Source organism: Plutella xylostella, chromosome 25 (assembly GCF_932276165.1).
Source record: "Plutella xylostella chromosome 25, ilPluXylo3.1, whole genome shotgun sequence".
NCBI lineage: Eukaryota > Metazoa > Arthropoda > Insecta > Lepidoptera > Plutellidae > Plutella > Plutella xylostella.
Genome location: NC_064005.1, coordinates 2,822,562 through 2,848,189, shown reverse-complemented (window position 1 = coordinate 2,848,189; position 25,628 = coordinate 2,822,562). Strand labels below are relative to the sequence as shown.

At 41.0% G+C, this 25,628-nt stretch overlaps 1 protein-coding gene across 1 annotated transcript in view; it reads left to right on the top strand.

The window, feature by feature from the left end:
* Positions 1-25,628, top strand: part of LOC105391642 (myosin-I heavy chain) — a 69,694-nt gene that overhangs the window by 28,290 nt on the left and 15,776 nt on the right. The window contains exons 3-22 of the mRNA XM_048630102.1: positions 10,886-11,070; positions 11,438-11,527; positions 12,189-12,348; positions 13,080-13,270; positions 14,485-14,706; positions 15,187-15,351; positions 15,778-16,020; positions 16,280-16,405; positions 16,743-16,881; positions 17,305-17,426; positions 18,701-18,834; positions 19,224-19,427; positions 19,930-20,071; positions 21,482-21,714; positions 22,676-22,916; positions 23,103-23,487; positions 23,766-23,940; positions 24,264-24,354; positions 24,524-24,631; positions 25,084-25,252. Of these exons, the coding sequence (XP_048486059.1) occupies positions 10,891-11,070; positions 11,438-11,527; positions 12,189-12,348; positions 13,080-13,270; positions 14,485-14,706; positions 15,187-15,351; positions 15,778-16,020; positions 16,280-16,405; positions 16,743-16,881; positions 17,305-17,426; positions 18,701-18,834; positions 19,224-19,427; positions 19,930-20,071; positions 21,482-21,714; positions 22,676-22,916; positions 23,103-23,487; positions 23,766-23,940; positions 24,264-24,354; positions 24,524-24,631; positions 25,084-25,252 (3,520 nt within the window). The 5' untranslated portion in view covers positions 10,886-10,890. The remainder of the gene's footprint in view (positions 1-10,885; positions 11,071-11,437; positions 11,528-12,188; positions 12,349-13,079; positions 13,271-14,484; positions 14,707-15,186; positions 15,352-15,777; positions 16,021-16,279; positions 16,406-16,742; positions 16,882-17,304; positions 17,427-18,700; positions 18,835-19,223; positions 19,428-19,929; positions 20,072-21,481; positions 21,715-22,675; positions 22,917-23,102; positions 23,488-23,765; positions 23,941-24,263; positions 24,355-24,523; positions 24,632-25,083; positions 25,253-25,628) is intronic.

Genomic DNA, 25,628 nt, shown 5'->3' with positions numbered 1-25,628 from the left:
CATTTCAAATCAAGTTTTTACCAAATCATTCAAATACATTTCGGAATTGGCGACGCAGACTGAACATTACTAATTAATTCAAACCACTCCTGGTTCGGTGAAGGTGTCCATCCACCGGCCGTTCCCAAAATAACTTTCTCATGGACCTCGGCTGCATTGTCTTCCACATTAGGAAGAAGGAATGTCCCCCTCCCCACCCCCCGCCTTTCATTCCTCCCCCTTTATGTCCCTGCGTGCGCCGGGACTTGCCCCGTCACGGACTCGATCATGTGGCCTCACGTCCGAGCTGCCTGTGCCAACATTTTTGAAAAAGGAACAGTCTTTTATCTTTTTAGAATATAAAGTCTTAGTCTAACCAGCCAGTCTTTATTGTATAAAAAAGCTATTGCGAAAATAAAATAATAATAATGTTATTCGTTGCCAGTAGCTAAATAGCGAACGCAATAAATGATCAATACATTTCGACAAGGAATTTGTACAATGGGATGATTATCGCGTAATTTATTTATTTATTTATTTATTTATTCTTCATTGCACAATATACAAAAGTAGTTATGTACAATTAGGTGGACTTAATGCTAAAAGCATTTTCTACCAGTCAACCTACAGGAGGTACAGGGAGTAATCAGTAATCACGTCTATTGAGATTTCAAATAAAATTATGGACCAGAAGTGTTATAAATAAACTGGTGATTGGTGAGTCAATTTACATACGATAATCATAATGTTAACACGGCAGTTGAGTTTCTTTACTCATTTAAAAGATTCACATAATAATTATCTAAGTACTTTATCTACCTACATACGTTCTCAATCACGTTCACACAAAAATATTTACTAGCATCAAAACGTAAACAGAAGAAAATTATTTATTCTGTAAACATGGTTACATTTTAACTAATTTAATTAATATGCATGATGGCTGTAATCGACTAGCCAAACAAATTGATAAGTTTATTGGCCACTCGCTGTAAAACTCGAGTGCGGCTCATAAAGCTAATTAGAACCTCATCATGTTTATTACTTCGCAGTATTATCAAATAGGCATAAATTGACATCACAAATTTATCGTAGAAGGTGAAGGTGTTATTTTACAGATATGACTTCCCGTAGAAATTCCGGGATAAAATGGCAATGTTTGAATTACTATACAAAGAATACTGAATGCGACGTGTCGTATATTAAGTGTAAGTAGGTACTAGTTGTACACTTTTATGCAAATGCCTTAAACACACGTTGCCTGGTCCCACGGGTCTTGCTGTCCACAATTGTAATCAGATGTAATCATCGGCGGAGGTTCCTAAAGGAGACTCTCTTTCTCAGGGGACACGCATGCCTTGGTACCCTCCCGTGACCAGCGTGAGAAATGTACATTCTAATCAATTGTTATGTATGTATTTGGTAGAATTATTTTATGGTCAGTAAGGTCACAGATGTCCGACACATAAGATACATAATTTAAAGTAGGATAATTTATGGTAAGAGTGAGATAGTATAAGGATTTAATTCGATTTTATTGTTTTGTATTTAGTTTATTTTTTATATTATGAAGATAATTATTAAAATCAGTATAGGATAGGACCCTTGCTTACACATGTTGCCTATTGTATTAGTAAACAAATAATATTGCTATCTATTTTATTATGTGACATAAATTTCTGAAAAACACCTTAATACATCTATATTAATTCATTTGTAGTACCTATCACAGAGGTACCTACGTACGTAAGGCCTTGGAAAAACTTTAATAAGAACTTACTTAACTATAACAAAATAAAATTTGTCACTTCAGCTATGACCAAGTATACTAAAGCAAGTAAATGAAGTGTTGACGTTTTATGAAGATAAAAAACAACCAAACTCTCACAATATATTGATCTCTCAAAAAGGCACGGACATAAAGTCTGTGGAGTGATAATAAAATATTTAAAAAAATAAAAAAAAAAGTGTTGACGTTGCGTAGATTTGTTTATTACTCTAGTAACGCATTGCTGAACTGCTTAGCAGTTTCACGCTACGCCGCGTTTGTATGCGATGGGCTCGCTGATTACATGAACAGATTTGTTCACACCAAAAAGTATGTGTACGGCAGTTATGTTTATGGTCCGTTTATTTGAGTGTTTATTGGACTATTGGTACTGCCGTAGAGATTATAACATAAGGCCTCTTAATCTGTGACTTTATTGCCTACAGCACATGCTGAGCTGGTGCCTTTTTGACGCACTGAACAGCAACCTTTTATGTTATTGTGTTCTGTATTTACTTTTATTTTTTTCTTGTTGTGTGTTCAAATAAATGTATCTTTGTCTTTATTCCGCGTTCTTGAAAGTCAATGGTGTATTTTCCATTAACTAACTTTTTTACAGTTCACTACTCCGACAGTGACGTCCCTTACATACATAAAACACTGAAAGAGACCATTTTATCAAACTGCACCCAACTTTAGTACCCACTTTAGCGTATAGCGTACAGTCAGCAAAATATACATATAAGTACCTCCAAATTCATAGATCGTATTTTAAGTTTATTTATTTAATTATTTATTTGATACTTTATTGCACAAATACGAAAGGAAGGAAGGAAGTTTAAAGGAAGCTTTACTAAATGTATTTGAATTATACCTACAAGTTTGTGTCAGTCAAAAAGTCGAAATTCGTACCTACAAAAAGCTTTGTGTAAGTATACCTCCATCAGCAACAGCGCAAACACAGGGATTAAAAAATACAGCTTTGTAAGCGATTAAATTTTCTTTGATTTATCTAACTTCCACCTATCAGTCTTAGGGGGAACTGTTTGATGATAGGTCTTGATCTTTTTTGTCGACTGTACCTATCATATGAAGCTCAAGTCAACTGATTCACAACACAATGTATAGAGGGCTTATAAACAACAATTCGGTTTGACATTGTAGCAACGATATGCTCCAAAGTGTAATTTATAAACACCTCTCGCTTCCTTGTAGTAAGTTTATGGTTTACTAGCGACCGCCCGCGGTGCGCGTCATACTTGATTGACTTGTAACTTTTACTTTATGAGGCTTTGTGTGTTTGTTCTGGACGATATTAAAATTTGTTTAGATATGCACTGAACTATATGAACTGTTTGTTCATAGGGAATATATATTTATAATGGGTTTGTATCACATCACAGTTTCAGTCACATGTAGAACGTTTAAAGTGGTCTGGTTTGTTCTTAGGAATTTATTTACTACTTTATGGTGTCATAATCTCTATTACTCAATGTAATAGACTGCAATACGTGTAGTAATTAAAATAGTGCTTGCGAAAATCTAGCACTAAAACACAGAATTACTCAATCTAGCTGCTAGCCCGACGTATAAACCAGCGCCCACGCTAGGTCGTCAAAGGGACATTTCTTAGAAAACAACATTACATTTTATTTCTATTTTTCTTTTCTTGCCTTTGAGTGCACTAACTGGGCGGGTCCTCCCACGCGCTTCGGCGAATAATTTGTATCTTTACGCGCTTTTGTTTATTTTTATCTCGTGAGGTTGCGAGACCCGATAACTTATCGATAAATCTTAGTTCGAGATAGCTGTGTGTTTTTGATTTAGGTCCTTGTTTAGGAACGTAGATAAAGATAAGCCGTAAATAAATCCACCTTGATCTTGCTAATGCAGCTGCTACCGTTATCAGTTTGTCCCTTGCCTCTATTTTATTACTTTTCAGCTGTTATATGTTCTATGTACATTTGAAATAGTCTCAAACAGTCTAAAACATTAACAAAATCCTGAAAAGAAATACCTACATTTTGTTTACTAAATAGATATCATAAACATCTTTTTAGTTGCCAATAATTTTATTTTGCCGGTACGTATTTTCCAGACAGCTCTTCAACATCGAGCCTCACTTGTTGAGTTAAATCTCTCGAGACCCAACTTAGGTATTCATGCCAAAAGAATTAATAAATAGGTTATCTACCCGCACTGGCAAGGGCATTGGGAAACTTTGTGCCAAGGCGCCGTAGGGATTCAATATAACTGGGTATCGTGAGTACCTATTTATTTCAAGCGTTATGCTATACTTAAAAATGCTCCTGAGTTTCTAGCCACTTTTCCTTTGCGAAATAGCTATAGCAACGTATAAATGATAAACAATGAGCATCGTTGTTTTGAAAAGTTGTCAGATAGCGGCCTTGCCGTAAGGCCGTATTGTAATAAATTATACCCTATTGAGCCACATTTCTTATGGTCCACACAGGGATGAACAGCCATTTTATAAATATGATGATACTTATGGTACAAATCCCAACTAAGTGCAGAGCAGATTGGCACAGCAACCAGGACGGGGCGAGGGTCAAGAGTGACTCCCCATGGGGCAGGACGCTCCAGCATTTATATTCGTGCTCATTGGACAGGACACCCTCAATCCTGATTATCAGCCTTGTCACCTTTATCTAAATTGTGCCTCCTCCCTTAAAAAGTGAGAGTCTTCTGGTGTTGAAGTAGATGGGAACTCCTGGCTGGATGTGGTCCAATTCATTAATTACACCATTATAAAGAGTTTGATGGTAATCCTGGATTATAGTCGTTGTCACCATGATTGTTAACAGACACATAGATAAACGGTTCTACCTTTTTTGGCCGAAGATTTATTTGCCTAATCTCATATTGCATAGTAACGTTTGGTCAAAGTCTCGTTACGCCGAAAATCGTATGGCATAAATCTCTTTTAAAGTTATTTCGCATAATTTTGTTTAGCCTAATAATGGTATGGCCAAATCTTGAATAGCCTAATAATGCTATGGCACAGGTTATACAAAGTAATAATATTTGTTTGGCTTTAACTTTGATGGAGCGTCTCCCTACATAGCGCAAACTGGTACCTTTTATTGTGGCCGCTATGTGGGAAACGCAACGCTCCGCTTCGCTGCGCTCCGCTTTGCTTTTGACGATAATGTGCACCTAACACGCTCCTCCTCGCTTTGCTCGCCGTCGCACCTATCGTTAGGTTTCGATCCTATGGGGTTTAATGGCGTTTGTAATCATTAAAATGGTCATTCACTTTCGATATTTTGATCATCCAATATCGTGATTTTCGGGATGTAGGAGAAAAATACCACAATTTGTACATTTATAACATACTTAATATAGTATTAATTAAGATAATATAAGGAGAAACAAGATTATACCAATACGAACAATTTGAGCAAACGAGACTTAGGTGTTTCAAGTTTGTACCAAAAGAGTTTTAGACGAAACGAGTCTTATAAGTCTTATATAAGTCTTATATAAGTCTTGGCGAAGTGATGATTCTACCAAAAAAGTTTAGACCTTACGAGTTATGCGAAACGAGTTTAGGGCAATAAAGATTAGGCGAGATGAGGGGAACCCCATAGATAAACATGTACAAAATATTTCCACGCCACAGTTTGGCGCGAGTGAGTTTCCCAACTCTTATTTGTGTTTGAATTGTTCTTGGCTCGATTCTGTTAATCCTACCCTTAATATGAGTTTAATCCTCTCTTTTTTGTAATCTCTATTGTCTGGGTTAAAATAAGATGCAAAAAGACGTTATAAGTTTCACGAGTCTGTGTGTTTTTGTATTAGTGTGTTATAATAATAAATTAATGTCGGGCGTTTTCGACGATACTTAGGTAATTTCCTTTCGTTAATGAATTAGCGAATCTCATTGGAATCTCAGACACCTCCATCAATTCTCCGATTGTTACAAAAATGGTTATTTAAATAGTAGAAAACAGTCCTCCAAAGTTGGAGTATGTTTTAGTTCCAGCTAGTTTCGGTCCCATAGTCAAATGTCTATAGATGTTTCCAAGTTTCACAACACGCGTCTCCGAGTACCTATTGAATACAGGCTTGTCATTACGTATTATGTATCATATTTGGGCACGTTGTGGCTTCTAAACGAACGATGGGAATAGTTTACCGTAGTCTCAACCATGTAATAGAATAGAATAGAATAGAAATCACATGTAATATGTATACAGACTAATACAGAGTGTTGTAAAATTGGTATACTAAGCCGAAACGTGAGCAACCTGTACATTGTTAGGAATATATACAAACTGCATTTATTTTTATGATAATGATATGATGGTGACCAGAATTGATTAAGAGCTCACCACAGTAACGACCAAGTTAGTCCATTTCTGTCCGAATCATTTAGTGTGATAATGTTACAGAGATTAATGATCCCTTATATTGAATTAACCCTTGATTTAAATTAACCCTCTACTGCATGAATTATGAAGGGATTGAGATAAAAAATATTTTTTACTTGAATATCGTTTAATAAGGGACAATAACAACATTTTTAAGTAGAAAAAAAATTTTGCTACTTTATTTTAGAAAAAAAAATTAGGAGCCAGAAATGGCTTCGTATGCACTGGTACTTGGTATATCTATGCCATTTATGGCTTCCCATGCACTACATAGACAGATATCAGTTTTTGTGAAAATATTTCATATAATTAATTTTCTGATTAGACATACCAAAACTATAAACTTTTCATAATTGGATTGAAAAATGGTTAATTCTGTTTGTTTCTATCAAATTCAAACACAGCTAAAGCAGGTCCTCATCTCTACAGGTACAGTTTAACGTTTTTTTTTGGGATGGTCCAGGAGATTCGTGTCTACCTGTAAGATTGTCTGTTCTGCTAGCATTTGATAACATTGAGGAGTCTCCCTTGCCATCTATCCTGGGATATGGTAGCTGGACTACTGCAGGAGGCAAATAAATACTATCACAATTCCTGAATTGCTTTATTACAGCTCTTTTTTCGGATCAGCAATTTATCAGTGACAAATTATTATTAAATCAGAACATATATATATATTTAAATAATACAAGTAAATTTAGTTAATTAGTAAATTTTAAAATTTGTAAAATAAGTCATTAGTGAAATTACGTAAGGAGTCGACATCGGGTATTGTATTTTTTTAGGTATAAATAAGCGAAGTATTTGTTCTGAAAAGATAGGTTAAAAATCTAGTTAGTATGTACGAGTGCATAGGAAGCCATTTCTGGCATAAATATTATAGCCTCAACGCATAGGAAGCCAGAAATGGCTTTCTCAGATAATTGAGAAAATAAGATATATAAAACTAATAATAATTAATTAATTGACAAGTTCCAGACAATATAAGGTATGCACAAAAGGAAAACATTTTTTTTACTACCAACAACGTACTTTTTATATTTTTTGCAGAATTTCAAAGTTTCAGAAAAATCACATTCACAGAAAGCAATCATTGCACCTGGGATAAGGTGCGATTATATTCGCAGATGACACATACCATGGACAAAAAAAATATGTTTATATAAACAAAGAAGTGACTAAAAGTATAGCGATATCATTTTTTAAATATTTTTTTTGGTTGGGCTAGAATAAAATATTAAATTCCAAGAGCCATTTATGGCTTCGTATGAAGTAAAGGGTTAACCGATCCATCACAATCCATTTGTAAAGGTCCAATGGCTATATCAAATGACCCATAAATGACACTCCCTTTTACTTTCTCAGGCTATCATTGATCTCGATTCGGCGAAGTACCGCGTTTCAATTATCCGTCAATGGTAGCTGTGTAAAATGTAATAGAGCCGTTTAAAAATAGAATCGTTTGCCCGCGGTGGTTTAGATTTGTTTGCCCAAGGAACGTTTGATTTTCCAGACCGCAATTCTGACCTTTTTTAATCCCTAGCTGAAGATGTGTGCTCTATGGCTCTACATAGCGTATATCTGTGACACATGTGAACCACTCGTTCAAAAACCTCATTTTACCTAAAAAATTTTCAATATAATATTTATTTATATATATGTGTATTTGTGTAGATATATCAGCTGTCCGACACCCATATGACAGGCCCTGCCTCGTTTGGGATCGGATGGCCGTGTGTGAGATGTCCCCACATATTTATTGTCAATTGGGATTTTAATTTCGTGTACTTCATCATCATCATAATCAGCCAATAATCATCCACTGCTGGACATAGGCCTCTCCCAAGGAGCGCCACAACACTCGGTCCTTATGTACTTAAGTACTCGTGTACTTATAACCGTTTATTTATTTTTCAAATCCCTAGACATTCCGAAACGGCTGTTTTTCATTTGTTTCTTTAGCCCTAGCGCGTGGGTGATGGTGCGACACCACCTAGAGAACCACTCCCTCGGGCCCCCTGTATGTGTGTGTGTGTGTGTGTGTGTCAAATGAATTAAATGTGCCCGCCACGCGATGGGGGAAACTCTCCACACAGCGGCTACCCCAAAACGGAATGAATGAATTCGTTTTGGAAGACCTTTTCCTTGCGAATTTGAGTTTTTATACAATTAGGTGTTCTATTTCTATGGCTATTTCCCAGTCCTTACGGGCATATGAAAGGGCAGACACAATAATATAGGCAAAAATAACTACAGACCTTTTTTTAGAAAATTACATATTTTTTTTTAAACCTTGCCACCGTCGATTTGGTTTTTGGGTTTTACCTTTATCATAAAAAATATGGCCACATATTATCCAGGAAATCCCACAACAAACCAATGAGAGGCTCGCGCGGAAAAGCAAACACTATGTAATAAAACCCGTTGATCAATAGATCTGAGGCCGAAATCAATTTGAATGCAAAGCGTAGATGCCGCCCAATATCTTCCAATTACGAATACAATCGCAATCAATTTCAATGTCTTTTCAATCATAAGCGGTTGTATTGATCACATTACGACGTATTGTTCTATAAACAATATGTTTCTTTAGATGTTTTACTTTTATTACCTACTTTTCATAGAAAGAAATTAACGGTGGATCGTTTACACCATAGACTAATCTACTAGTTAGAAAAGGAACTCGACTCCTTACTATGGTTTAGCTGCATTTACATAACGATAGAGGAAATGCTCCCAAAAAGCCTATCAGTCATTAATCATTATTTGTTATCAATAGTAACAATACCTACATTGTAATTGTAAAGCCAGGCACGCACTCCATAAAATAAAAACCGCTTATCGATTGGCATCCAGCTGGAGGGCGGAAGTTTCGTCACCGGCTGATTGGCAGCGACTGCAGTGAGCGCTAGCTTTGCCTTTTCCAGCCATTCCGCATTCGTACTGGCCGGTTCTAGTTCGATAAAAAAAAAACTCTTATTCGAATGTAAATCGAATTAATTCATCGAGAAACCCTGTCCACGACTCCACGTTGTACTGTAGAATTAATTTTGTCCCAGATTAAATTGAGTTTTCCTGTTACTTATTTGGTTTAAATGAACTGAATTGTTTTGCAAAGTAATTAAATAAATTCCTGTAGTCTCCATAATTTTATTAGTCCTTCATTTCCAATTATTTAGTACCTAGTGTTTATTAATTAGCAACATACCTACTTAATTAAATTAAATACCTACTCAATGTAATATACCTACCTAGCTGATTGCTTATGGTTAGCAAAAACAAACCTTTAGGTATTTTCAGACTTTCAGACCGCTGATTTTAGCTTTTTGCCAAATTTCTGTTTATTTGTTGAAAAGCTGACATTATTAGCGGAGCAGTAAAATGCTAAAACTGTCTACTGTACCTGTGTATTATCTATGGTTGCAATGGACGTATGGTCACCCTGCACCACTAGGGCTATAGCTAACACTAATGAGCTTAAGTAGGATGCGGCGAGGGGTGCCAACTTGCTAAGTGACGTAGTTATGCACAAGTGATATTTCCGTTGTAGATAACTTGCAAATCGCGACCCTGGGAGCCGCGCGGTGCGGAGATAGCCAAATGACTGAATGAATCTGCTTTGATTTAAACTTACAGACTCTACATTTAAAGCCTTTGTTTACCATTAGTTCTCTAGGATACAAATCATGTGTTTCCTTAAACGGCTGGTAGGTATTCTGGGCCCTAGTTTTTGATGGCTTGGGAAAAAATATTGAGTTAGTTCTGTCTGTCTTAAAATTTATCAATCCCAACTCGCAGGCTCTCATTTAATTTCGTAAAGTTAAATGAAGTAATTTAACCTTACGAAATTAAATGAGAGCCTAAAATTATAAGCAACTTTTTAAAAGCTACCCTTTAATAAAAAGCCTCTGAGAAATTTGGAGCTCCATGATAGAATATCGGCAAAACATCCCCAGTATGTTTGGAATATGGTGCTACGGAGCCTATATTGAAAATTCCATTCACCACGTTTCATTGCATGCCATCGCACAACACAATTTAACAATGTTACAAATCATCGCCGTTTATTAATAAAATCAGGCACAGCTCAGTGCACTAAATATCTGATAACATCGTCTTAGCTCCCCCCTCGGGGTGATAAGTCAGAATCAAGATGAATGTAACTCGATACAAAACGATATGGAAACGATCAAAGCACAGTGTTAGGGGCCCAGTTGAATAGGCGACTCTCAACCTTATTAGAAATAGCGTAGAATTGTAATTAGCAGAGCGTGGGTGCTGTTGGGGATGATATTGAATCATATTAAAGGTTATTATTTTATGGATGTTATTTGATGTTTTGATGAGTCCTTCACAGTTGTTTTCTGTGAATGGGTTGGGCCGGTATGGATTATACTCAACCTTGCGACTTCGGGGGAAAAACATGTGATGTAACATTTGGAAATTGCAGAAGAAATTTCATGGAAAATAAGTTACGTAATATATTTTCCTGTCCCTGTGTATCCTTGAAATAATATGTTTTGTTTAAATACCAATTTGCTTTGTTAAAGACCTTTATTCAATATATCAAACCATCTAAAAAAAAGAGTGTTCGTGATTGAATTAAAATTATATCCCACAGTGGGCGTCAAAAGCCTGATGTTGATGAACAATTCAGCATACTTCTTGCGAATATTCCTAGACAACCCCCTCTATTTCACGTAATCCACCAAACACCACTCATCTCTCTTCCTCTCCCCAGCAGCCAGCATGGAGGAGCGGGACGACGAGGCGGCCGGCGTGCCCGACATGACCATGATGCCGCACATCACGGAGCAGGCCATCAACGACAACCTGCGCCGCCGGTACAAGTACGACCTGGTGTATACCTACACGGGGTCGATACTGGTGGCCGTCAACCCTTATAAGGAGCTGGGGTGCTATGGCATGGTGAGTGTTTTGTGAGTCTGTAGTATGCGGCAGCACAGTTGAATAGTTATTCAAAGATTTGTACCTATTGTAGAATGGCCCGCTTGTCAAATAAGTCCAATTTTATTTGTACCAAAAAATTACTTCCAACACTCTGATCTAACCATTCTTCAATTTCTTCATCGTATTTTTTCTAATACTAAGTCCACCGTCATTTCACCGGCTGCTTGCTGATTGAGGTCGTTACTCTAGCTAGACACATCTAACCCAAGCTAAGGGTTCCTTGGCGACGCTATTCTGACTGGCTAATCCTTTCGTACGGTGACTCTCTAGTGACACGAGATGCTAAGAAGCTTAAAATAACTAATATATTTTTAATAAATTTCAGGATACGATGCTGGAGTACCGCGGGAAGGCGTTTGGTACCCTGCCACCGCATGTATTTGCCTTGGCCGAGTCTGCCTACTCCTCGTTAACGGTAAGCTATTCTCTACTTTTACTACTAGCACTAGCCAATACAATTATTAGCAGTTTTGGAATGAGTATAACACAAAAAACTGTCATACTGAGTAGGTCATTTATATAGGTACATAATGATTAATAAAAAATCGAATGGTGGACTGGTGTCGAGGCTGTCTATTTGTCTGTCTATTGTTTGAGTGACAAACAGATCATAATAAGACATTTTCTACAAGCACACGTGAAACACCCACACGTTGTTCGAACAATATTAAGTTCTAATGTGTCTTGTAGTATGTGTAATAGCACATTCACATTAACTTGCCCTTTTAAATGTTACTGGACTTTTCAAAAAGATACTCAGTGGCAATAACCTCAACAGTCACGTAAAGGTGCGAGCGATTAAAAGTCATGGGACAAAGTTATTGTTAAGTGAACGCCCACACGGCACCAGCCGAATTGTGTATCGGCGGCGTAAGAGACATGGATACCCATTGAATGGAATTCTCACACCTTTACGCGTATTGTTGGCGTTGATAACAATATGGGAAATATTACACCCCTATGTATGTACTTAAATAGTAAGTATACCTAACTCAAACAAAACACTAAATACACTGGGCAGTCTATCACAATTTGGCTGTATATTGGGTTATGGTTGACACATTTTTACTTTTCAGAACGGCGAAAAGAACCAATCAGTGGTAATATCGGGGGAAAGTGGAGCTGGTAAGACAGAAACCACGAAACTGATCCTTCAGTACCTGTGTGCGGCCGGCGGGCAGGCGTCCTGGGCGGAGCAGCAAATTCTAGAAGCTAATACCGTGCTCGAAGCGTTCGGTAAGGGTTTTTCTTCTTAATTCTTTTGTTTTTGTAAGTGGCCAGAAATATTTGCAAGATTGTTGATATCATTAGTGGCTGAAAGAAATACTGTTTTGTTATTGACCAGTTGGATGAAAAAAAATGTTTTGTTCGTTTGAGGTGTCACATTTGCGTTGATGCACGTTGCAGTTTAATTTGGTATCGTTCTTTTGGTCGTCTAGAGTTTTGTAATACTAGTTTTACATAGGACGCCATGCGTTTAGTTTATTTTTAAAGTCATTAGCTGCAACGTTAGGCACTGTGATGCTATTTTAAAAGCTATAAATCGTATCGATCTTTTTATAGTTTACTCTTCCTTCCTGGGACATAAATAGTTAGGTACTTATGTACTGTTCCAGTCTCCTTTTTTGGTTTCTCTAACCCAGTGTGTTCATATTTCCCTGACTAAATGTAGATATAGGTACATTTTATTATGACATTTCGTTGAAAAGATCTTGAAGACGCAATTATCATCATCATAAGCTTCTTTGGGACGTGAATAATAATTATGTTTGAAAGAAACCGTATCCACAGAAGGTACTTTAACTGCTATTATGACTTTATGCCAAAAGTATTGTTATATTGTAAATGGCAAAGATGCAATATGTTATATTACGTTTCGAGACATTCTATACGTAAACTCTTGATCAAATATCATAACGCAGATACTCGTGAAAATCACCAGACTCTAACAAAACGAACACTTCCAGGCAACGCAAAGACGGTCCGCAACGACAACTCGTCCCGTTTCGGCAAGTTCGTCGAGGTGCGTCTGGACGGGCGCGGCGGCATCCGCGGCGCCGTGCTGCGGCACTTCCTGCTGGAGCGGGCGCGCATCACGGAGCCCGCGCCCCGCGAGACCAACTACCACGTGTTCTACCAGCTGCTCGAGGGCACCAAGGTATGCCAAGTATTTTGATATAGGTAACTTGCTTAATGTACCAGGAGTGCAGGACATTCAAAGAGGTAGAAGCGTTATACCGTTTAATAGCTGTAGTTATAAGACCTATTATACATACTGCGGCTCGGGAATCCATTGAGGACACAAAGGTATGAAATTCAATATAGATAACTTGCTTAAGATACCAGGAGTCCAGGCCATTATAAGAAGTAGTTATAAGAGCGATGATAGTCCTTGGTACGTATGGTCCCATAACTAGCTTGATGTACCAGGAGACCAGGACATTTGAAGAAGTAGTTATAAGAGCGATGATAGTGTTAGTTCGTGGAGGTGCGTCTGGACGGGAGCTGCGGCACTTCCTGCTGGAGCGCGCGCGCATCACGGAGCCCGCGCCGCGCGAGACCAACTACCACGTGTTCTACCAGCTGCTCGAGGGCACCAAGGTATAGTAATGCTTGGAATGCCAAGTATTTTGATATAGGTAATGTGCTTGGGGTATCAGGAGTCCAGGACATTTAAAGAAGTGGAATCCATGTACCACTACAGCTGTAGTTATACGCGTGATCTATGTACAAATGGTAATCTTTAAAGGCGCCGCTGGGTAGCCCCTAAAAGCGAACAGACATTTCTTAGGCGGACGAAAAGCTTCCGAAAAGTAAAAGCCATTTTAAGTAATTCCTTCATTATTTGTATCGCAGCATAAATAAAATAATCAACAATTATCTATTTCCGCTTGACAGGATCCAAATAATGATGTTGATCTGTTTTTAAAATTACTTTGAAATTGAACGGTGGTCACGGTCTCGTTATTTCTGATGAACTTAACAGTCATTAATTATTATTTAACCATTTCTGTTTTTTTTTATAATCTTTTTGTTACTGAGAATTAATCGATCTTAACTGTACCAGACTACCAAGTCGACAAACGGACATGGACCTTCTACAAGACTGAATTATGTTATAATGTCCTCGTTTGGCAGCAAAATATCACATAACTCCTAATATTTCACAACCAAGCCCCTAGAACAAATGTCTGTCTTTACAGCGTGGCCAGAAAGTATATAAAATAATAGGGACGCCACTTTTCTTAATACATGGTCTAGTACATGGCCACCCCAAAGAGCTGCCAGCCCCAAAAAAAAACGTATTTTCCAGACTGTAAACAAATATTATTATCAATTTTATCTCACTGTACCTAACCTCTCTATCCCCAGCACAACAAAGAGCTCCGCTCAACACTACGCCTACGAGACGACGTCCAATACAAGTACCTTCGGCCAGAGGACGAGGAGGCGCGCAAGGGGCGCGGGGGGGAGCAGGGCAAGCTAGAGGCGCTGCAGCTCGCGCTGACTGTACTGCAGGTGCCGCCGCAGATGTGCGAGGGGCTGTTTAAAGTGTTGGCCGCTGTGCTGTGGCTCGGGAATATACAGTTTCAGGTGGGATTTTGTGGTCATTGGTATTATGGATTGATTTATAGCTTAGTATAGAATAGAATAGAATAATAGAATAAATCTTTATTCAAAGAAAACAACTTATGCTATTACACACATCCCACAAAACCAAATGTTAATAATATGGTTTGACTGTGGGTACGTGTGTGTGGGTGTGTGTAGTAGTCTTAGTATGAGGCATGGAAAACCTAGGCACACATGAATTATTGTGCTTTATGTTCTGTGCGACGAAAGCATTAATTTTCCGCTAGTTAAGTGCTGTTGAACACACTGTACTATGTCTGTTTTTTTATCCTTTTTTACTCATAAACAGATGAACTATTTTTTTATATGTTGTGTATTTCAGCATGGTAAAGTGGAACAAAGGCACCTTTTCACCCGGAATAACTAAACTGAAAACAAAAACAAAAGTTAGCGAGGCAAGATACTGATACTAGTCTACAATATGCCTCCATATGATTCCAGGATGTAGACGGCGAGCGCACCGCCCTGGCTCCTTCCGACACGGAGGCGGTGGAGGCGGCGGCCGCGCTGCTGGGCCTGGCGCCCGCCACCGCGCGCCGCGTGCTGCTGGAGCGGCAGATCAACGTGCGCGGCAACGTCACCGACATACCGCTCCGCCTGCACGAGGTGAGTGTGGCGCTAGCCCCCCCGAGCACACAGAGGCAGTGGGCGCCGCGTGCTGCTGGAGCGGCAGATCAACGTGCGCGGCAACGTCACCGACATACCGCTCCGCCTGCACGAGGTGAGTGTGGCGCTAGCCCCCCCGAGCACACAGAGGCAGTGGGGCGCAGATCAACATTCATACATCAGAGGAAATTACTGATATTAAAAGGATTTGCCTAGGGCGCCACGCAAACAGCTGTTTAGACCCGATCCGTTCTTTATAATACGGCATTTTTAGATAACTCGTTAGTCTGTACCTTTACAATCCTTGCCAGTATGCCGTACGCCCTCAACCTTTCTCTTCTTCTCCCTAGTCTTTTTATTTAGTCTCACCATTCCCTTGCTTATATAACACAGCTAAAACTCTATCTTCATTTGTCTTCTCTCCAGGCCCGCGAGAACCGTCACGCCATGGCTCGCGCCCTCTACTCCAGAACCTTCTCCTGGCTGGTCCGCCACGTGAACAGCTGTTCGGCTCCCGGTCGTGACGCTACACGGGCGCTAGGAGTTCTAGATATATTCGGCTTCGAGAACTTTGCGTCGAACTCTCTGGAACAACTGTGCATTAATTACGCGAATGAGAAGCTGCACATGTTCTTTAATAACTATGTGTTTGCGTTGGAGCAAGAGATTGTGAGTATTTGTTTCTTTGATTGTTTAGCTTTAGGTTTTGGGAGTCATTTCTATTTTTGCACCCGAGCCATGTCACTTGACCAATGCATATAAGATACTGCTTAAGTCCCATTAGAGGTCTCTCACCCCTTAGCATTGGCAACCATTTGGGCCCAATTACGAGGCTACTAGTCTATACTGGAATGGTACTGAACAAATAGTTTGCCTGCTTATAAATATAAAAACTAAACTACACATGTATTTTTTCTCACTATTCCAGTATCAACAAGAAGGGATAGTATACAATCCTATACCGTTCACGGACAATGCAGTCTGTCTGGAACTACTGGAGAAGCCGCCGAGAAGTCTGCTTAAGTTGCTCAGTGAACAGTGTCATATGCCTAAGGTAAGCACCAACCAGCATATTTTACTACAGGTGTTTACCTAAAGACATTGCCAAAATGAATCCCGATGAGCGCAGTACGGATTAACCATATCGAATGCATTACAGCTCCCCATACTTTATATCTCCTCAAAACTAGTCTATCAGGACTACCACTCTAATGGAACCTTTGTGCATACCCCTTTCACCATTTATACTTTATATTGGTGGGTGCACATACAAAGACCTGGTACTGAAAAAATAAAGAAATAATTTATTCGGGACCTAAAAGCTTTTGATGAGTTGGTGTTAGTAACCCTTTGTGCCAACTGATATTAACCATCTGTCCCAACATCCTCAGGGCTCAGACGGCGCGTACCTGACCAACATCCAGGGCGAGTTCGGGGAGCACACCTCGTTCGTGAAGGGGTCCCGCCGCCGCTGGGAGGAGCAGTTCGGGGTGCGCCACTACGCCGGTGACGTCACCTATAGTGTGCAAGGTGAGAACGGAAGTCCTATAGAGAAGGTCTAGCACGGGGCGTACTCGTATTAAAGACGTGACAAAAGTTCTCCGTCGCGCACGCTCTTGAGGCGGCGCGATGTGAGTGAGCGCGATGCAAAACTTTTGTCACGTCTTAATTGCACCCGCGTCTAGCCCTTCAGGATGTGTAAAAAGTGGTGTTGTAAACAGAAAAAAGGTGATTCAGCTATTTAGACTAGCACCAAATATTCCACTATTCCGCCGCGGAAAAAAGGGTTACCACTAACGCTAGACAACCAATACGATAAACTGTCAAAATACCTTAATGTATTTGTCGAATTTCGTATCTAACTCCTGTTAACTAATTACTCTATGCAATTAAAATCCTCCCTTAGTTTGAATTAAAGCATCACTCCTTTAAATACGTGCTTATGTATTGCAGGTTTCGTGGACAAGAACCGGGACACGCAGCAGGACGCGTTCATCGACCACCTGAGCCGCTCGCAGAACCCCTTCGTGCGGGAGCTGGCCGACTACGTCACTGAACTGTCGCCGCCCGGACAGGTGCTTGTTCATGTTACTATCATCATCATCATCATCAGCTAACAGTGGACAAGGACCACCTGAGCCGCTCGCAGAACCCCTTCGTGCGGGAGCTGGCCGACTACGTCACTGAACTGTCGCCGCCCGGACAGGTGCGCGGTTCATGTTACTATCATCATCATCAGCTAACAGTGGACAAGGACCACCTGAGCCGCTCGCAGAACCCCTTCGTGCGGGAGCTGGCCGACTACGTCACTGAACTGTCGCCGCCCGGACAGGTGCGCGGTTTATGTTACTATCATCATCATCATCATCAGCTAACAGTGGACAAGGACCACCTGAGCCGCTCGCAGAACCCCTTCGTGCGGGAGCTGGCCGACTACGTCACTGAACTGTCGCCGCCCGGACAGGTGCGCGGTTCATGTTACTATCATCATCATCATCATCATCAGCTAACAGTGGACAAGGACCGGGACACGCAGCAGGACGCGTTCATCGACCACCTGAGCCGTTATCGACGAAGATAAAATACATTTTATCACGTTTCGCGATTATATATTTATCAAAGTTGATAAAGAGGCCAAAACGCGGTCTGGCAATAATCATTGCGAAAGTCGATTTCTAAATCGGTTTGAACGGCCATGGCAAGCATTATAATATAACATTCCTTATTTTTTCTTTTAACCGATACAGCTTACGCTGTATAAAAAAATACTTACACCTATTTTTCTACAACAAAACAAAGGAAAAACTATAATTTATTAAAATTGAACTCGTAATCAACCATTCATGTATAACTCGATTGGAATGCGATTAATAAAGCTCTGTTTACATTACTGCAGCAAACACCTGGCCGATGAACCGGCGGGTGTACACTGTAAATTATGCATTATTCGTTGATCAACACCGCATAATAACTTTTTGTAATCCACATAAACTTATGCATTTTATTATAAGCTAGACGGATCAATGGACATTATGGGATTAATTAGTCTTTTTTTACTGGGAATTCATTACCATTTACTTAATCTATTAATATCTTATATTAAGTGAATGGTAATGATAATAATAATCGAAATAATCGAAACTGAATTTCGATTCACAGCGTATAAAGATCATAATTTTTTTCATTAAATGTAAAGCGATGTAGCCTTGATATCCTTCCATAATGGATGATAATAATTATCATCAGCCCGTAACAGTCCACTGTTGGACAAACTCTTCCAAAAAACGCAAAACAGCTCTGTCCTCGGCCTTCCGCAGAATATTTCCTAAACATTAATCATACATTACAGGACTGCACACTATCAAGTCCCAACTCCATGGGCACGACTCAGCGCGGCACGTCCAAGGGGCGTCCCACGGTGGTGGACACGTTCAGGGCTCAGCTACAGTCGCTAGTTGATATGCTGCAGGCCACGCATGTGTGGTGAGTACCATTAGCAAGTACCAGGAGAAGAACTGGCTGTGTTGTAAAATTCGTAATCAAACCACGTTTTTAAACTTATATATTCTATCTACACAAAGGTGTATTTAAATAACTATTTGAATGTTTCTCAGACCACCAAAAGTCAATTGCTGGTTGGACATGAGCCTTTACCTAGGCTATGTTAGATTGGCCATCATTCGGGAGCCCGTGTGAACCATATCCGAACTACTACATTCTACTTCTGCTGAACAAAGTCATATCTCTGTCTGTCAAGGCGCGCTAACAAAGTGTCATCATACCCCTTCTAACTCTTCTAAACCCTACAGTCAGCCACTACCTTTCTGACTACTACATATTATGTATTCTAATATCCCCCATCTCATTCCCAGGTACGTGCGCTGCATAAAGCCGAACGAGAACAAGGAAGCCGGCAAGTTCAACGCGGACCTGGTCCTAGAACAACTGCGCTACCTCGGCATGAACGAGATCGTGAGGATCCGGCGCGACGGGTTCCCCGTGCACCTGCCCCGGGAGCACTTCCTGCAGCGATACCGGTGCGCGCTGCCCGCCGCCTGCAAGGAGCCCGACATCAGGTAACAGTCACATGGACGAGATCGTGAGGATCCGGCGCGACGGGTTCCCCGTGCACCTGCCCCGGGAGCACTTCCTGCAGCGGTACCGTTGCGCCCTGCCCGCCGCCTGCAAGGAGCCCGACATCAGGTAATAGTCACCATAGATAATGCAGACATATATGTAAACCCTCAGAACAATGACGGCATTATTGAATAGGAATTAGGGATTTTTATCGGTGAAAAAAACCTTTTTTTTTCGTTGCAAAATTAGCATTGTCTGACTCTAGTGAGTACGATTAAATAATCGCGGATTAATCATTACATAGAAGAAATACAAACACTACCAGCATACCTGCAAGTCGCGCATGAGAAGACTCTTTTCCCCGTGCAGGTATGCAGGGTTTTATAATAAGTTATAACTAGCTATATTTCAGCCGAACCAAAGTGCCTCAACAAGAGCCATCGGTTTCCTACATAAATTGTATCCAACTACTCTGATCTATCAAATAATTCTCCCCCGCAGTGCAATAATGGCAGTAGTGGGTGCGCCGGCCACGGACTGGCAAGTCGGACACACGAAGGTGTTCATGAGGAGTTCAGTTCACGCACCGCTTGAAGCCCGGAGAAACCACCTGTTGCAGACCTCTGCGCTCCGGATACAGAAGGTTAGTACCACAGCTAGTATATCTTGGCTTTGGCTCCTTCAAAGTTAAAGATACGCCAAGGTGTTGTACAGTTCTCCCATATTAATAATGCGCATGCAAATCTTCGCAAACTATCGTATTCCCGGAAACACCCGAATCATTGAATCGTAAGAGCACTTGCATTTTGATCCTTGTTCGAAAGAAATAGTAGTCAATATCATGTGACACATAATCGAAAACAATTTGGGCGGTCGGTGGCTGTCACCGATCAGTCAAGGGTCTCAAGGTCAAGATCAATATTACTTTTGTGGAATTATAAAGAGCTGCAATTACACATCGTTCTTGTTATTTTTTTCAAATGTGAATTTAATTTCAACTTTAATTATTTTTGACGATGCCATATTATGAGGCACATTTAAGAATAAAATATACGTCACTTCACTTTGCCAATAAAGCCACACCCAAAAGACCAAGTTTGTAATTGTAATATTATTGTGAATGATCAGCGCTGTAAATACTTTTGAACTGAGATTTTAATGTAAACATTTTTATTAATGTGAAATAATCAGTGCTGTAAATACTTTTGAACTGAGATTTAAATTTTTTAATATAAACCTGTGTTTGAAATCCATTTCTCCTTATAATATAAACCTTGTGTTATTCAAACCTTCTTTCATCCATCTTTACATCAGCTTCAGTAAGACACTTGAAAAGTACCTACTGTAACATTTTCGAAGTAAATTTTAATATTATGGAATATTATGAATTATTGAATCAAATTTCGTTACTGATAAATCAATTATCTCTTTTAGCACCAATTACATAATTCTACTAAAATTTCATGAAGAAAATGCACTTAACCACTCTAAATACATAATAGTTTTCTAACGCTCGGGAATACGACCGTTGCCGAACAATGACGAAGATTTCTATGTGCATTATCAATTTTGGGGAACTGTACATTGGCGATCGAATGGCGTAGTGGTTAGTGGCCCTGACTGCTATGCTGAAGGTCCCAGGTTCGATTCCCGGTTGGGGCAGATATTTGTACTCGGGTCTTGGGTGTTGATTTTTATATTTAATATGTATCTATATATGTATTTGTGTAGATATATCAGCTGTCCGAAACCCACAATACAGGCTCTGCCTAGCTTGGCGTCGAATGGCCGTGTGTGAGATGTCCCCACATATTATATGCCATCTTAAAAATTAAAATTTTCTAATAAATACATAGGTATAGGTAATGTATAAATATGTATAAATATTTCGCAAAAAACCTAATGGCAAATTACATAATTTGTGTATTTAACTAATCACGCGGTTGTTGGTTTTTTAACAAAGGCATTCAGAGTTTGACACAAAAAAGTATTTTGTTCCGAATTTACTACACTTTAATTAATTAATTAACCGCAAACCTTTCCCTCCCACCAGTGGTACAAAGGCACCAAACAGCGCGCCCAGTACCTCCAACACCGCAACGCCGCCATCCTCCTCCAAGCGGCGTGTCGCGGCTGGAAGCAGCGAGTGCAGTTCCTGCGCCTGCGCCGCGCCGCTCTGACGCTGCAGCGGCACCTGCGGGGGGCCTTCGCGCGCGAGGTGGCCGCCGCGTTGCGCGAGATGCGACGAGTTAATGATGAGATGAAGCTGAGAGAAGAGAGAAACAGGTAGAGTATACCTACAGCTTAGTGTATGATGCGATGATGATAATGAAGGCATTTATAGGTCCCTTAGCGGACCACATGAAGCGCGGATGGCGTGATTCATAACCGCGCTACGTCATAAGTACACCCTAGACCGCTCGATCATGTAACTTTTGGTATATTGGGCCACGGAAGCCCTGGATCCCCTCTTAGCACAGTGTAGTAAGAAGCCGCGCCGCGCTCACGCTGCAGCGGCACCTGCGCGGCGCCTTCGCGCGCGAGGTGGCCGCCGCGCTGCGCGAGATGCGACGAGTTAATGATGAGATGAAGCTGAGAGAAGAAAGGAATAGGTATAATTAAGTTTATAAATGTTACTTGATCGATTCCTTAGTGTCCTGTGTGCGGGTGGAATGTATACAATTGATGCGCAGGGTCAATGATGAGATGAAGCTACGGGAGGAGAGGAATAGGTACCTACAGTTTCTTAGTGACTAAGATTAAGATAAACGCATTTATAGGTCCCTTAGCGGACCACATGAAGCGCGGATGGCGTGATTCATAACCGCGCTACGTCCAAAGTACACCCTAGGCCGCTCGATCGAGTTACATCAGCTGTATTGGGTCACGGAAGCCCTGGATCCACTATTAGCACAGTACAGTAGGCTGGATGCCGAGCCGCGCTCACGCTGCAGCGGCACCTGCGCGGTGCCTTCGCGCGCGAGGTGGCCGCCGCGCTGCGCGAGATGCGACGGGTCAGTGATGAGATGAAGCTACGGGAGGAGAGGAACAGGTAGAGTAGAGCTTAGTGTATGATGCGATGATGATAATGAAGGCATTTATAGGTCCCTTAGCGCGTATCATTTCGAATAAGAGATGCTGCGCATACCTTACGTTGTTATTATGAAAAAATAAATGAAGACATACACATACATCATTATATACACAAAATACTGTCAATTTAATCATTCCCCCTTTCACTCAACAGCCTAGCCGAGAAAGCGTCGCAAGAGCGCGCGGAACTCGAAACAATGGCCGACCAGCTCCGCGGCCTGCCCCCGCCGACGACCGCGCGCCAAGACTCAGTCAACTTGGACAACCTGTTCGACTTCCTGTCCGATGTGCCGACGCAACGCGGCGCGCCCGACGGCGAGTCCGATGCCCCGCAGCCCACGATTGCGGAGATAGGTGATGATATGGAGCGGCTGGTCGATGACTTGGATAATGAGGTGAGCGGCTGATAAGTTGTGGTAGTAGTTCTACGGCAGGTACTGCCATAAGCGATGTTAACTGCATTTAAAATTACATAACGTTATGTGAATTTGCGATCCTCAGGATTTAGATAGCTTAGTTAGACCAAAGTTGAGTTTGATGACCTACGACATAATAGGTCTGACATCGTAATTTGGTTTCAGCTGGAAAACGTTCTCGGCGAGATGAACGAAATGAGCAAATCCCACACCGAAGAGCAACGCAAGCCCGACGGCGCTCCCTCAGACAACCCACCACCCTCCCCGCCTACCACGCTTCCTCTACAATCCGTCATCATACCCTCCCCACCACTCCCGTCGTCTATGAACGGGTCGTTCACCAATGGCATGACGGGGTCGATAACGCTGCCGTCGCCGCTGACCAATGGCAGCTCTTCGATGTCGTCGTCGCTGATCCTGCCGCCGCCGCCGCCGCCGGCCGAGCCGTGCGAGAGGTCGCCGACCTTCCCGCCGCCGCCGCCGCTGCCGCCGTCCTCTGGGTTGCCAGAGCCGGTTGGGCCGCCACCCCCACCGCCCGGGATTGTTAAAGGTAAACTAAACAAATACCTACTTATGCTTTTAGTTATTTAACGCATTTTGCTTCAACTGTATTGAAGTTGTTATTGTTGGTTAGCATATAAGCGCAAATGAAGAAACATGAATGGAGAGTGATAGACATACGAATAAAACGAGACAGCATGAGTCCATCAGCCCTTTTCATTGTTTTTCGTTGTTTCTTCATCTGCGCGTTAATCATAAACATGCATTCTGAAAGAATCAATTCCTTGAACTGTATAGTTACTTATAAAACAATCAACTCATCCACAGAAACGACACCGCCAGAGCTGACAAACGGCATAATACCGAACGGTAAACTAGTCGTTCTAAACGGCAAAGAGCCGATATACGAGTCGGTGATCCCGCGACCGGAAGCCAAGGAGAAAGATGCGACCCCACCGCTGTCGCCGCCGCCGCCGCCCGTCTTTCCTGCTGAGAATAATGGGTACGTTCATAATAGAAACGATAAATAATTTATTTATGTTGATCTATACATAAAGGAATCTTATCAGTAGCGACGCCAAGTATTTACCTGTTATGTTATGACATTTGTAGCCGTCAAACCATCCAATTTTTACTATGAGACGGATAAAAAATACATCTAGGTTAATTCCGTTTGTTAGTTCCAACCTGTGGAGGTATTTATTATACACAGGTAAACGATTAATATTACATTTGACCATAAGAGCTATGACAATGACCCTTACAACAATTCTATTGGACAATGCGTAGGTGTAATAATTTGTATTCACGAAATTGTTTTTACAGATTCCTTCAGAAAGTAAAAGAACAACTAGACGACTTGAACGATGAGCCTCTGCCACCCATTCCAACTGCAGCTTTGGCCTCACAAAAACGGGTATGTAGGATTGTTTGTTTGTTATTTATTTTACTAGTCATTACTTACCTATTTATTCTATGACACTCTATAAATAGTTTAAAGACGATGAAAAATCGAAGTTGCGAGCTCTCAACTCTCTGCTTCGCTATTTTGTATACGGCCCTAATATTTGTCATATTCTTTCCAGGAGTCATTAACCCCGGCTCAGAAGCCGCCGCCGCTGCAGATGGCGCCGCCCGCGCCCGCGCAGCCCATGGACACCTGCATGAGCCCGCCGCCCGGGGCTGAGGCACCGGTCAGTATTATTACATACATACCTATTACTTCTCTTAAGAGCTTTTGACGGTACCACTGCTGTCACATATACCTAACTATACAGGGCGTAGCGTAGATATGACATACTGTACATGTAGGTTTCAGTATAGTATAACCTTTTTGTAACACCCTATATATCTTATCTACTTGTTATTGTGTAGGTCACAAACATAATAACTAGACTAGGTTTGTCAAAGTGGTCTAAGGATGGCCAGTCTGATTAGCGTCAGTCGCTCACTGCACAGGGTCCACCGGGTGTATGCACAAACTTGAGATACTGGGTCCGCATGTCTAAACTTTCGAACCTGTCGATGAGCGCAATACTGTTATTCATCCACTGCTCTACATTAGGTCTGCTAAGAACTCTTCTTGCTCTTCTACACCATTTCCAACATACCAAGGTGTCACTCAAAACCCACCCTTACCCCACAGAGCTCAGAGCGCACAGTGCGTCGCAAAGAGCGCGTGGAGCGGCGCCTGCAGCAGATGGAGGCGGCGTCCCCCCCCGCGTCCGCCGCGCCCCCCACCCCCGCTGACGCCCCCAACGACTTGGCTGAATTTGCGAAGCTGTACTTTAACGATCATCCCAGGTCGCCTGAAGGTGAGATATAAGATTAGCCATGCAAATTAAACACTTAAATGTAAAGACACAGCGAAGTGAAATGAAATGAAATATGTATTTATTTTGACGTAGAATTTTACATTACTTGTCAATAGTCATAATATTACTCTACCACCATTACAAAAAGTTATCATGGTATCATAAACAACAAAGTTAGACCCAGGTTTATCGGGAGATTGACACTGCATTTGACAGATACATAGTTGCATTTTTCAGTGCCAAACATAGTTATGTTTTAAGTGTATGTAGGTATTTTTCTGAATAATCTCCATATTTTTATGATGTCAATAACAATAAAAATAAAGTCATTGGATGCAACAAACATGTAAAACAAAAGTTGTACCGAATGAAGAGT